This window comes from Ammodytes marinus (assembly GCF_949987685.1).
Source record: "Ammodytes marinus genome assembly, chromosome: 6".
Taxonomy (NCBI): Eukaryota; Metazoa; Chordata; class Actinopteri; order Uranoscopiformes; family Ammodytidae; genus Ammodytes; species Ammodytes marinus.
In genome coordinates, this window is record NC_137235.1 from 4,195,695 (window position 1) to 4,210,390 (window position 14,696).

The 14,696-nt window shown below is 40.0% G+C and overlaps 1 protein-coding gene across 1 annotated transcript; it reads left to right on the forward strand.

Moving 5' to 3' along the window:
* Positions 1-340: 340 nt before the first annotated feature.
* LOC307252327 (uncharacterized protein) lies at positions 341-13,989 on the forward strand. Its single transcript, XM_080029970.1, has 5 exons — positions 341-459; positions 2,113-2,614; positions 7,523-7,687; positions 10,498-10,622; positions 10,969-13,989. Exons 2-5 carry the CDS (start codon positions 2,153-2,155, stop codon positions 13,007-13,009), a joined length of 2,793 nt encoding a protein of 930 aa, XP_079886096.1. The 5' UTR covers positions 341-459; positions 2,113-2,152; the 3' UTR covers positions 13,010-13,989.
* The last annotated feature ends 707 nt before the right edge of the window (positions 13,990-14,696 follow it).

A 14,696-nucleotide genomic window follows, 5' to 3' on the forward strand; every position in this document is an offset into this window, starting at 1 on the left:
GTAATGTAACACTCCTGAAAATGTAACGATTTTGGCACTTAACTTGATCAAAACAATGTAATAATTAAATCAAAAATGTAATCAAATGTCCTGACTGATATTGTAATAACATTCTCTGGATATTGTAATTACAAGGAATTTATTAAATTCTTTAGTTTGACCATTTTTTCCAAACTGATTGAGCAATGTAATAATTAGGTGAAGTTAAAATATGTAGAACATATTGTGTTGGGACAGGTAAACAAACCTGCCGTCCCAGGTGAGCTGAGGTGGGCGGGGCGTGTGTTACAGTAGGTGTGCTGTCAGAAGAACACACAGGGCAGGTACAACCAGCTATTCGTTTGCATTCCCACTTCAAATCCACTCCACACCTTAGAGCAGCAGAGACAGGCTGACTGCACTGAGTTTCACTTGGGGATTTTTACACGGAAACCTGGATTTATTCTCACCCGTCATGAAGTAGGTGTCTTTTAAGTTGTTTATTCAGTTCATAATCGTAATGTTTAAGAAGGCGCCACATGCCTGTTGCTGTTTATGTAACTGTAGGTATATCTCATAGTGTTGGGGAAGCTATACCAATGACTTAATGAAAGAAGTTGAACTCCAGCTAAGCTAGGGTAACATCTAGCTTGGTCAACTAAAGCTACTAAGAAAAAGTAGTTTAAACTACTTTGTTTAAAATGATCAAAATTACAATGTACATGTGATTTCAATAATAACACAATAAAGTACAAAATAGGCCACATGCCAGCAGAAAATCCTTTAAGTTTATAACAAAAACTAAAAAAGTGCCAATTTGTTCCTCATAAATCCAAAAACAAAATGTGTTAATAAATAAACAAAAAATATGAAAAAAACAATAACCAAATATTTCACAGGTGAGCTGACAATCCAGCTCCCTGGAAGCTGATTAAGACCTAAACCTAAATAAAACATTCCCATCTGGACTTCTCAGCAGAAATTTAATAAATCTCACCTTTTTGTTTGAACCCCATACTTGTCAATGGGGGTTCAAATTGAAAAGCATTGGTAAAATGTAGATACAAATGCAGTCCTTTCCTTTATGGCCCAGACATGTGCTGTTGTAGTTTCAGTAGGTACCAAAACAAAAAAGACAAATGAAGTAATTTAACTAATTGAATGACCATGCAAATATGAATGTTGTTGAACTGCTGCAAAATGTAGTTCAGCTACTAATATAATTACATGTCGCGTGATTAACTGCTCCCCAACACTCACACCTGATGGACAGGTTTCTTCACATATGTAAGCAGCTTGTTTCCCTGTCCATGAGTTGTCCAGGGCAAGTCAAGTTTATCTATATAGCACAACTCAGACACAAGGCAACTTAAAGTGCCATAGCTTAGTCATAAAAATACATTAAAGGTAGGGGTGCTTGTGGCGCAGTGGTAAGAGTGTCACCCCCCCGGGCCCAGGCCTTGTAGCAGACCTAGGTTCGATTCCTGCCCGGATCAGTTCTCTGCATGTCTTCCCTTCTTTGCCCCATTTCAACTCTGTCACTCTAAAATCTGTCTAATTAAAAGCAAAAATGACAAAATAAATAAATACATTAAAGGTCACGTATTTTGCTCATTTTCAGGTTCAAAGTTGTAATTTGGGTCTCTACTATAAACAGTTTTCATAGTGTAGTGTCCAAAAAAAACTTTTGCATTTCACACAGTCCCATTGCTAAACCTCTTATTTTCAGCCTCTGTCTTAAACGGTCCGTTTTACGGCCTTTCTCTTTAAGTCCCGCCTTCCAAAAAGCCCAGTCTGTTCTGATTGGCACTTAATCTGGGGTATCTGGGGGTGTGTTTATCACAGGTGGTGGGTAGTTCTTAATTAGGTTGGTAATTAGGTTGGTCTTCCCCCCATGTGACATCATATGGGGGAAATCTAAACATGGTTTTTGAACACAGGTTTTCAGGAAGGTAGAGAAAAAGACAGTGGGTGTTTTTTATTAAAACTTTTTGAGTCTATAAAACCAGGGACCCATATTAATATTAAATACATTTTGCATAATAGGTGAAAACTGCATTGGTTCTGGTGTGTTTTGCTTCATATAAATCGGTTTCATTGTAGTTAACAATCACACACCTTGTTCCTCTGAAGGTAAAAAAAAAAGATAGAAACTCAGAGGGGCGTATCCATCATGACGTCCGATGATCTGTCCTGTGTGTCTTCGCTGAAAGAAGACGAGACTCCTCTGTACGTCCAGCCGCACTATAAGGAATCCTACCGCCTGGCCATCTACGCGCTGCTGTGCGGAGGCAAAGACGCCTACGAGGAGTTCCTCAGAGCAGAGCACATCAGCCATCTCCTGTCCGAAGAGGAGATACTCTTTATTTTGGAAAATGCAGAACTTCCGGAGGTTGAAGATGAGGTTCTTGTTGTTGGTGTTGGTGATGGGAAGAAAGAGGTCCCGGATGAGGATAAACCGTCCACGTATTTCCCCACGGAATCCGACGATGAGGTGCCGGATCTGGACATGGGCTGGCCCGAGGTGGGGCTGGAGGGGGCGGAGACAAGCATCAGTCTGCTGTTCCACCCGCCCAGAGAGAACACACCGAGTATTAAAGACGTGGTGCGCAAGCAGATCCAGGAGGCCAGACTGGTGAGGAAAACATATAACATAACATTTTTAATTTTTATTTTTTTTCAGCTTTTATTTACATTTGAACAAAAAGTGGCATGTCCAAAATGATTCATACCCGTCTCAATAATCAATAGAACAAGCCTTTAAAAGAATCCCTTTTCAATGAATGACAATACATGGGTATGATTCATTGTCATGTTTCACACACAATAACACACTTAGGCTTCACACAGCTCTGGAAGGAATTAAGAGACCACTCCTAATTCTTCTATACTTGACATCAAGGTAGAGTCAGCGATGTTTGTCGTCAAAATCACTTTTTGTGAATATCTCCTCTCGATTCCGCTACCTGACACATAGGCTCTGTAAATAGACATGTTTATATCTATGGTGTGCCGCTTCGTTTACATACCCTTTGTTTACATACCAGTTTACAGAGCCTAGGGCTGTGTATTAACACCAGATGTTGTAGTAACAGCTCACTGGTCATTTTGAGTGGTCTCTTAATATTTCCCAGAGCTGTATTTTAATCCATCGACGAACATAGTACAGAGACAACAGTTAATCAATAGCACAGACACAGACACATACACAATGAAAGGCGTTGTGCACAGAGCGAGAAACTCATCACCACATATTTCTCTGCACAAAAACAATGCTCATGTCATGCTGTGTTACGTGAGTGTGACAGAGAAGTTTGTCATTCATTCCCTCAAAGGGTTGAGCCACAGACAGACTCCTCCTCAGGCTGTTCCTGCAGTATCACGACACAGATACACCCCATCTTCTTTGTGATTGAATTATAACTCATGGAGGTGGTTCTGAAGATGATTTTTACTTAAAGGATCAATAATTCTCAATCCATTCATCAGAATTGGGGTTTGTTTTGACAGAAAATGTCATACAGAAAATTATGATGTTACACAAAATAGAAAGCATAATTAGATAAATGAATGACAAACACTTGATGATTGTAACAACATGTCCGAAAAGGAGTGGGAAGAAGTTTACACTTATTTAAAGCATTAAGGGTCTTGCCTAAGGGACCTCACTGGCCTTTATCCACGTTGACTGGGAATTGAACCCTGGTTTCCTCTTACCAAAGTCAGTCCGGAAGACCTGGAAAGTCAAGAAATTGTCTTGAAAGGGTGGCTGTAAATAGTTGCTTGTGAATGGTAAATGGACTCCACTTATATAGCACTTTTCCCTGGTTTTTCACAGACTCAAAGCGCTTTACATTGTTTTGTACACATTCACCCATTCACACACACATTCCTACACCGATAGCAGCAGCTACCACACAGGGTGCAAGTTTACTATCGGGAGCAATTCTGGGTTCAGTGTCTCTTTGCCCAGGGACACTTGGACATGTGGCGGGGAGACGGGGAGACGGGGGATCAGACCACCCTACACACTTTGCAATAGCTATTTAGATTTCCTTGCTGCTGCAGTGGGTGGAAACAGTGAAGAGTTTTCATGTCAGAACAAACCTTCACCACAGAAACATCTCAAACCAATTATTGCAGAATAATCATTTACTGCAGGGGAGTTTGTAGCTCACTTTCAAATGATTTTATTACAGCAGCAGTCGTTGCCAAGGACAATCTTGATTCTGGGGCTCCCTCCAACAATGCAACATAAAACAGTTTATAATGAACACACAAGTGGAAACAAGAAACAAGGAGATTTAAATTAAAGAACAAAAAAGTAGAGCAAATTTATTTAAATTAGGGTGTATAGGGAAGTTGAAGTAAGTTATCAGAATTGCCACACTGCTTCTGTCTTTGCACTTTGGAGGAATGCATTTATTTTCAAACTTTTAAGTTATTTTAGAAAACAGTAGGCTAGTGTACATGCATAATTTATTTAAGTATTTTCAATGTTACTTAATATCTTTATGTTTGAAATGGAGAAATACATATTTAAAGTCATCAATAAGCTCTGCATTTTCCATGAAAACCAAGGAAAAAGACTCACAATACCATATATTTGTGATATTTAGCAAATTGTAATATTTTGCAGGGCACCATATTCTCAATCGCAAAATTTCAACAAATTGTGCAGCACTATAAAGTATAATATATATCTAAAATAATAAAGTAAAGCTACCATCTAGTACTAAGATGTTACATCCTCCATGACTAACATTTGAAATGCCCTAAAGATGCTAAAAAAAAACATGGCAATTTTCAAAGAGAAAATAAAGGTGTAATGTGGAACATCTTTAATGATCCATTCAAATGAAACATGCAGAAACAACATCTCAAAGTATGGATCTACGTCATCCAGCTCAGCCCATCATGTAGGAGCCTGTGGAGCTGACTGGCAGACACGTGTGTTAGTTTGCACATGTTACAACTGAGCCACTGATCCACTGATCCTCCCACTCTTATTCTGTATATGGTCAGAGCAGCCGTGCCCTGCAGCTACCCTTTGGAATAATACAACCATAATTTTCTTGCTAAACTAGATTTTTTTTATATATATATATATATTTTTTTTTACAGAGAGAGAGAGAGAGAGAGACAGAGAGAGAAAGAGAGAGAGAGAGAAAGAGAGAGAGAGAGAGAGAGAGAGAGGGAGTGAGAGAGGGGGGGAAGACATGCAGTAAGGACTTTTACCTTAATGTTACTCACTCAAACGTTTTTTTTAAATGTCAAACATGTGAAAGCGTGTAGATAAAAGCCCAAGGCTATTTAAAAACAGCTTGTTGGGATTATCAATAAGAGAATAAGAAGAATAAATCTATTAAACAAATAATAGAGTCCACATGGGTCAAAGTAAAACAACTGCAGAACAAGTTAATTAAAAATGTTAAATTTAAAAAGGGTCTGTTAACACATAAGTTAATTTGCAGAGCAGATTAAACATGGATGTCAATATTTGTCTGGACAAAAAGGTGGATGTCAGGTGAACTGCGGTCGGGCCAGTGAGGGTGTTAATAGCATCTCAACGCCCCATTAAACCAACAGTAACCTGTGAATCTCCATTTGATATTAGTGTGAGTTACAACACCCTCTCAGTCCCAGCATCAAAGTCTATTCTTAATTTTGGATTTAAGACGATAAGCAAATAAAAATGTAACTTCCTAATTCCTTGAAACTACCGGCCCTGTATTATAGGGTTTTAAGGTAGTGGTAGTGGCACACCTTTAATCGCTATTGAATAACAATATAGGAACTTTATATATAGAGCAGCAGTAACAATTTTTCATTTTAAGAAACCACCGTACTTACACGCTGAATATTGAGGTTGTAATAAACCTTCATCAGACAGCAGAGTTTGCCAGAATAATGTAAATATTAGATTAGATCAGATAAAACTGACATCTAACAGCTTATACATTTACAGCAGTGACTTGCAGTTGGGAGATAATTGACTTAGATGTAAAACTGAGCACCTGAGGCAAATTATTATTAGTCATTATTACATTTACAAGATTAAATGGCAAAAAGATCTTGTCACAGCACGATTTTTAAACAAGTTAACCTATAAAATAATAGGTGACACGTTACTCCACACACACACACACACACACACACACACACACACACTCAAACAAGCACACACACACACACACACACACACACACACACACTTCTCAGCCTCAACAGACATGAAGTAAAGATAATTCTTCAACTGTGAAATGAGAACGGAAAAGGTTAGCTTGAAGGTCGTGTTTCACTTCGACATGTCTCGGCTTGACTGTTTCTTCTGGATGTTAAACTGCTGTCTCAGCGTCTTCACAGCTCAAAGGGAATACTGCAGAAATGTAAAGTAGGGTGTGTGTCTTTGTCTGAGTGTGCATGACATACTGTAGGCCTATATCCACAATGTACAGCCAGAGCTTAAAGACCTACTTCATCTGTGGGAAAATGAAGGTGTATTGAACTCTGAGATCCTATGTAAAACACTCTTTCTGCCTTTTCTCAGGCTAGGATTTCTAAAATGTTTGCACATTTATACTACATAGGATCTCAGAGTTCAATACACCTTCATATTCCCACTGGTGAAGTAGGTCTTTAATATGCACGGCTCCATGTAATCATGTGCTACAAACAGGGATTTAGTTGTAACTGAAAAAGTAAAATCCAGTCTGATGGTTATCAAGACAAATGCCATTCATTCTGCTTCCTCTCAGACCTGATTTCAGACATGATTGTTTTGTGTATTTCTTAGGGAACATTCCTTTTATAGTTTACATATTCATATCTGATACAATCTGCTCGTGCTGCAATGTGTCTTTTTAATAATTCACCTGATGAAGCTTTATATCAGGCCAGAAAAACACGGGTTCACTTTAAAATCTTACAATCATTCATGGGTGTATGAGTGTGTGTGTATGAATGGGTGAATGTGGTAAGAATTGTAAAGTGCTTTGGGGCTGAGAAAATCGGCTAAAAAGCGCTATAGAAGTCAAGTCCATTTACCATTTTACAAAAAATTACACATTATGACTTGTGACTATATTCCACTGTAACAATATTCTACTACAAAATGTCTTAAATTATGAAATCTTAAACTTGAAATATCTTAAAAGAGATCTTATGAGACAATTTTAGTGGTTTAAACTTAAAGTGTATGTGTAAGAGCCCTCTGCAGTATGCATGCAAAGACCCTAATACAGATACAGATTCTGTATTCCACATTCATATCCACATTCATGCATTTATTCATTCACAATGCTGGAGTGTTATTAGGATCATTCACTCAAGGACAAGTGGTTATCAGCAACACTTCACTGCAACATTAGGACTTTTACTTTGAAAATACTGACATACTACTTTTGTGCGGTTTTGAATGCAGGACTTTTCCTTGCAATTGAGTATTTCCAGTTGTATTACTACTCTCACTGAACTAAATGATCTGAATACTTCCTGTCCTCTTATCTATATTACATTAACCTTCTGTCTGATTTGTCTCCAGGTTATTGCCATAGCGATGGACGTTTTCACCGACGTGGACATTTTCAAAGAGTTGATCAGCGCCACGCTGAGAGGCGTGGTGGTTTACATCCTGTTGGACGTATCCCACTACAAGAGCTTCCTCTCCATGACACGCAGGGTGGGCATCAACATACAGGACTTCAAGGTGAGGAACCTACAAACTCTGTATTTACATAGTTTACTGTTTTTTTTAGAGAGATTATTTTTGGGGCATTTTCAAGCTTTATCAGATAGTACAGAGTTGACATGGGGAGACAGAGAGGGAGAGAGAGGGGGGATGACCTGCAGTAAAGGTCCACGGGTCTGATTTGAACCCGCAACCACGCAGGGTGGGCATCAACATACTGGACTTCAAGGTCAGAAACCTACACACTCTGTATTTACGTAGTTTATCAGAATCAGAATCGCTTTTACTACATCTTATTGTACAGTACACAAGAGAAAAATTCTTAGGCTTGGTTCCTCAACAGTCACATAGCAGATAAAGTAAATAAAGATAAGAAACCATAAGTAAGTAAAATATAAAAATAAGTAGCAGCATCAATAATAATAAGTAATGAGGTGTAATATAGTGTGAAGTTTAGATTGTTGTTTACTGTTTATTACTAAGTGTCTTATCTATTATTTAATGTCTCTTAGTTGATGTTAAATGTTTTTATGTCTCTGGGAGTGCTAACTAAATGTTTTTCTATTGTCGTCTGACCTTCAATATAATGAAAATAAACTACTTCAACTTGAAGTGTATCACGGTCTCTAAGGCAACAGTTATTGTTTTTATAGAAGGTTCGGACAGAGAACTGCCGGGATTGGTTCAAAGGAATTATTGCGTAATAAGAACCAGAGCATAGCCCGCCTCATCTAAACCAACATTTCTGTAAAGTTAATCAAACTTAAATGAAAATATCTTTAATTTGGATTAATAAATATGCCTAACGCTTTTAAGATGCTTTACTAAGATGCTTCATGCAACTAATTTGATTAGATTTTGTGAATTAGAGTTTACAGGGGCAACAACACGTTTGTTAGACTCAAAGGATGCACACGAGGTGTTTTTGTGAGAAGATGTTGAATGTAAACAAAAACCTTTTTTATATCCTCACTTTTATTCTAACCCCCTGAACACAACATCAACTAAAATCACTCACCATTCATTCATTTAGCCGACCTCAGCAATACAAGTGAGAACAGGCCGACGTTTACCGACTCCCTCTTGTCTAATTATTTCTTCCATTTTCATTTCATCTGGCGCTCGATATGGAAAAGTTTGGGAGGATACTATCAAGATTTAGAAATCACTTGCTCAGGGTTTAATTGTTGCTTCTTCTTATCTATCACAGACACTTTACCGACTTTCCACTCCTTCAATTAAAGCCTATGTGTGTAGATTTGTTTTCCATGGCAGCCTCCTTCCCTCCCATAGGAATCTTTGCCTGTGGCATGACCTTTCTGCTATTGGCAGCAGCATTCACTGGGATTATCTCTGACATTTGCTCCGCACCCTTGCGAAGAAATGCGGTCATTTACCAGTATTCTCCCTCTGCGTATCTACCTGTCACCACTGTGTAACCGAGACAAAGTGCAGCAGAGCAGCAGTATAGGACAGCTGTGTTAGCTAGGCTGGATTTTCCTGTTAAACGGCATCAGGGACGACGTTTAGAACAGTGCAAACAACAAGTCATCCCAGTGAAACACTGCGACTGCTTTGTGATCTTTGTGTGCGAATTGCCTAGCCAGTAGCCACATCAAAATACCAGCCTTAGAAAAAAAAAACTGAGGCACAGGTTCGATCTTGTCGACTATTACAAAGGGTGTGTGTGCTTTTGTGTGTCTGTGTGTGTGCATGTTCAAGCTGCTAGCAATGGAAACGGAAACAAATGCTTCTCTACTTTTCTAATATCCCATAATTACTTTGTTTTGTAATCTGCTTACCCCCGCCCACCTCACTCCACATGAATACATCAAATCTAGTCAAATCAAATACATAATGTAAAAGATATATATTATTAGGACACAAAACAGATTGTTTTATGTCATTTGTTAAAAGTTGAAAGACAAGGTCATGAAGTTCAGACTAGAATACAGTAGGAAAAGAAATAAAAAGCTTCTGCATAAACAAGATAAACCAAATAAAAGCAGAAAATTCTAGGGGCGATTAAAAAGTCAGATTTCCTCTTCTGGGTAACGGTCAATCCATCCCCGAGAGATGTTGAGATATTTCAGTCCGGTCTTAAGTGTTTTAATTGTGTGATTACTACATGCAATTTAGTGCATAAACCTAATTAATAGATAGTATACTATAAGTGTAGTTGACAGGAAGTTGACAGCTTTTTTAAATACTGCAGGAAAGACCTAAAAACTATGCACATACAACTGTTTTACATAAAACTGTTATCCCTCTAAAGTATGCCACTTGTTACAGACTCCATTACATGATCTGAAAAGTGGATTCCTAAATCAATAACATCATGTAAACAGTCACTTGCTGATAGATAATAAGCTAACACAAGCTACCAAACCAGTTCACCCTAACAAGTATCATCATAATGCTTCTGCTAAATACATTCTGTGTAATTAAGCTAAGCAGTTTCCTGTAAAGGCGTGAGTTGTTGTTTCAAACAGGCGGCGTCACATTCCAGTTTCTGGTGTAATGCTTTTTGAGTCTCATAGTTTTGGATATATTTGTCTAGAATATCAGGAGTTAGTGAAAGGTGTTATAAGTGTTGTTCATTAGACTTATATTCTCCAGGAGGACTTTTGCTTACTTTTTATTTATCAGTTTCCGAATAACCACAAACAAACATACATGTAGTGTGCATAGAAAGGAAGAAAAACACACAAAAACAAGAACAGGAATGACAATAGAGCAAAAACAAGAAATAATTCAAGAAAAAAAAGTAACTGAAAAGTGGCTGAAGTAGTTCTAACCTGGTGTCTGTCTGCTTGTCTCTCCATCAGAACATCCGAGTGCGTATCGTCCAGGGGCAGCTGTACCAGTGTCAGTCCGGGATGAAGTTCAGTGGAGGTCTGCAGCAGAAGTTTATTCTGGTGGACTGTCGAACAGTGTTGTATGGAACGTACAGGTGAGTTTCTACCGATAATTACATAACAATAAGAGCCTTGAATGTCCTATTTTTGCTCCCACAAATGTGATATTAATGAAGATGTTTGTGTTGTGTATGGTGGTAACTGTAAGCTTAACTAAAACATGTATTGATCGGTAAAATAACACATAATCCATTGTATTTGACACATTTTTTAAGACCTGTTTAGTATCTAATTGGCTGTATGGAGGCTTACTTCAGGCACACTCGCATACACTGTAGCCAAGGATAGAGCAAAAGCCTTTAATAATAGGCCTTATAAGGCTAAAATATACCAAAGTGTCATCCCTTCTGATGACTAATGTGTCGCCATTTTCTTTTCCAGCTACACATGGACGTTTGAGAAGATCAACCTCAGCATGGTCCTGGTGGTCACCGGTCAGCTGGTCGGCTCTTATGACGAGGAGTTTCGCCGGCTGTACGCTCGCTCCCTGGTCGCTCCGGTTCAGTGCAAGGAGAAGTTATCCGCCCAGTACCTGAGAGACAGTGCTCAGGGCCAAAACCAGGTTCCACTCCCCCACATGGACATGAGAACCAGAATGATGCGCGGCTTTCCTGACGACAGATATAACAACACCGCCATGATGACAAGAGGCCTGAGCGTCCAGGATAGGCTGCATCAGAGTCACTGTAACGACATGGGGAATATGTTACGAGGATACAGTTATAGCGGAGAACTGCAGAATTTGAACTCCATGACTCGGCTGAGGATGGGGACCAAAGATATTCCTCTGGCGCCGGACAGGAGTGGATTTAACATGAGGGCGGGAGGCGGCGACATGCAGCCAACCAATAGGATGTCTTCGCATCACCTTAGGCACCTGAGTCGTTACGGAGCGGACCAGAATACGATTCCGTTCAACTCTGAAACTTCCTTACACAAGTGGAAGATGGACACGTATCTAAGCGACGACGGTGTGCCTCTAGATGCGTCGTGCGACGCGCTGTCACCGATGGCCTCCCCGTACAGCAGCTACACGGGCTTAAACGAGCATCACACGCAGCAGATCCACAGCAGGTCGCGGGATATGATGTCCAGAGTCGAAGAAATGCGGCAGAAGAGGCTGAGTCTGCAGGAGTACACCCACTTCAGACACAGTCAAGAGGCGCTGCGCTCTGCCTATCAGACCCCCGAGAGACTCAAAGCTGTGTCTTCATTAAGGAGTCTAGAAATGAGGCAGAGCGTGGCAGAGCATTTAGAGCAAAACACACCAAACGGTCACAGCCCGGAACCGGCCAACCAGAAAGACAGCGAGACGAATAACCAAGGCGTCAAACGAGAGCAGATACTCAGCGACGGCAAACGCTCTGCCTCTCACTACGACGTCAACAACGTCCCAGATCGAAAGCCGACGCAGGCGTACGACTGGCACGAGCCCCTCTCCAAGACCTCCTCAGCGGCCGATTTAGAAATGAAGCTAAACGATCCGTCGCTCAAGCTCTCGCATCTGCAGCCCAGCGGTATGCAGCTCCCAAGAGCCATGGAGTCGCTGACCGGAATCCCCGAGGAGAAAGAGGGGTCACGGGTCAACAGCTCGGAGACTGCGTTCAAAGCTCCAAACGAGGAGATTCCTAAAAACGAGAAAACGGTCAAACCGGTCTCACCCGTAGAATCGCAGCCCCAGGACCAGACCAGACGAAAGCAGGGTTCTGTGGGTAAAGTGACCAACAGCACCGGCCTGTCAGCTCCAAGAGAAAGAAAGAAATCGACATCCAGCGAAGTGCAAACTGTCCCACGGAGCCCAACCCCTGCTACTCCGGAACCTCAGCTTGCAGCGGAAGCCAGGGGCAGTCCATCACCGTCCGCCGAAGACCCGAACTTTAAACGAAAGAATTCCTTGAGAAAGAAAGTACAAGCGCTGCTTTCCTCAGATGACAAGAAAGGATCCAAGAAAGAGAAGTCGCTCCAGAGAAAGGCCTCGCTGAGATCGTCCAAATCGGACCATTCACAGAAGGGTCAACCCGAGAGCGCCTCCAGTTCTCAAAACTCTCTCGTTGCTCCAACTGAAACAGCGAAGCCTAAATCTCCATTCCCCAGATTATCTCCCCAGCGCTCCAGCAAGAAGAAGTCGAAGGCTGCAGGAGAGCCGGACAGTGTCTCCAGCAGCACTCTCACTCTGGACAGCGAGGTATCCGCTGCGTCGCAAAGAGGGAAAGTCTACAGTCGATTTGAATATTTCCTGAACACAGACAGTCTTCCTCAGGATAAACTGGTGAAGCTGACGAGCATGAATCCCTCGGAGAAAGACAGAAGCGCTTCTCTGAACAGACAAGACTATCCGGCGCATCAGGCACAAAATGGCACTGACAATAAACTGGGAAGGTTCATGCAGCGAGTAGGGAGTCTGATGAACAAAAACAAGTAGAGTTAAAGAGGACGCCACGCTCAGGAATGAAGGCAAAGTTAGTGCATAGTTCTCCTATTGATTTACTTTGGCTCCCGCACAAAGACAATGACACTGGATGTGGTCACCAATGCTATGTTTGTCGTTCAACGGGTTTAATAATGTTGCTGAGATCTTATCAGGGAAGATATTTACCACTAATGCAGAAACACAAGATGTAATGTAGCAGGTATCTGCTACTGAATTAACCTCTATTAGATCTATCGGAGGTTTACTGGGAAGCAGGGTAAATGAATACAGGTAAGTCAGTTGTTTACCAATGAAGTTAAAGCATTGTCTATGTAAAAACAGTAGCGCTTGTTGTTGGGGGGGAGGGGGATTATTCTATCATATGAGTTGAATTGTACAAATGGTCGAAAATGCATAATGTTTTTATATTGAATATTTGTTTTTATTTTAATGATAGTTAAAGGTGCAGTCAGGGATTCTGGAGAAAGCTTGTTTTCTATATAACTTTTGTCAAAATCAGTGAATATCTCCTCACCATCCGTCAGTACTGTGTGTGCGCTGGAAAAAAAATCCAGTGTTAATACACAGTCAGAATCGCTGACTCCACCTTTAACTGCACGGTTAGGAAGTTGTTTTTTGAAGAGAGGCGAAGTGTATTGTTCTTTACCTCAAGGTCTAATGAGTATCTGCTCTGTAGCTTCTGACAAAATCAAGTTTGACCAGTTTACATTTAAAAAATAACTCAAAGCACTTAAGGGTTCATGCCTTTGAAGTGCTCAGAAATGTTTGAACACAAACAAATCCATGACAAGTGGAAAAGTTTAGAAAAGCAACTGATTGGACCTTGAGGTGGGATAGTTTTCTATTTTATTTTTCATTCAAAAAAATATTTTTGTAAAGGACACTGACACTTTTTCTGTCACATGTACATTTGTGCGACTTCACCCACCGATAATTCATCTGACCTATGCACTGTAAATAAAGGCAGACTATGTTAAACTAACTCACGCTTTGAAATCACATTCATGATTTTACTTGATTTGTTCATTTTTGTGTGTCAAGGTATTTAAAGTTCAGCTGAAAAAAAAATATTGTATAAGATCAAATTTCAGTACCTCTCAGAGAAAACAAGACAATAACATCAGCGTCCCCAAGAGGTTGTAATGTTCACTACACACCATAAAACCAAAGTACTGACAAGGTCTAAGCATTAGGGCTCAGGGGCGTCATAAAAAGCTAAAATGCTGGTGTGTAAAACTAATAGCATGTCTTCAAGACATCTCCTCCTGCAATGATGCAAATTGGAACCTGTTGTTGCAAAACAAATTTTTTAAATAATTGAATACCATAGAGAAAGAGGGATGTGTGACTTTTCAGATTAAATTACCTATGCCATTATTCAGAGGAATATGTTAAAAATGATCAATTGTGCATATAATAAAGGAATGATAGTAAAATAAATACATAAATAAAATAATGATATAAAAAATATGGTGGCGCACATCCCCCATCAGTTTATACGGGCATTAGGCCTCTGTTATATTGGTTAATGTATTTAAAGTAAAAGAAAAGTATACAAAACAACAACAAAATGCACAACACTGTTTGGCACAATGAGGGTGTACTCATACCTTTATTTCGACATTACTAAGAAAAATATCTTTAATCTGCATTATATTAATCCGGTATCAACATCATA

Bases quoted from the DNA above. Each gene is read 5' to 3' on its own strand.
- LOC307252327 (XM_080029970.1), top strand. From the start codon at position 2,153: ATGACGTCCGATGATCTGTCCTGTGTGTCTTCGCTGAAAGAAGACGAG. The intron at 7,688-10,497 runs GTGAGGAACCTA...TCTCTCCATCAG, and splicing joins TCAACATACAGGACTTCAAG to AACATCCGAGTGCGTATCGT. The intron at 10,623-10,968 runs GTGAGTTTCTAC...TTTCTTTTCCAG, and splicing joins GTGTTGTATGGAACGTACAG to CTACACATGGACGTTTGAGA.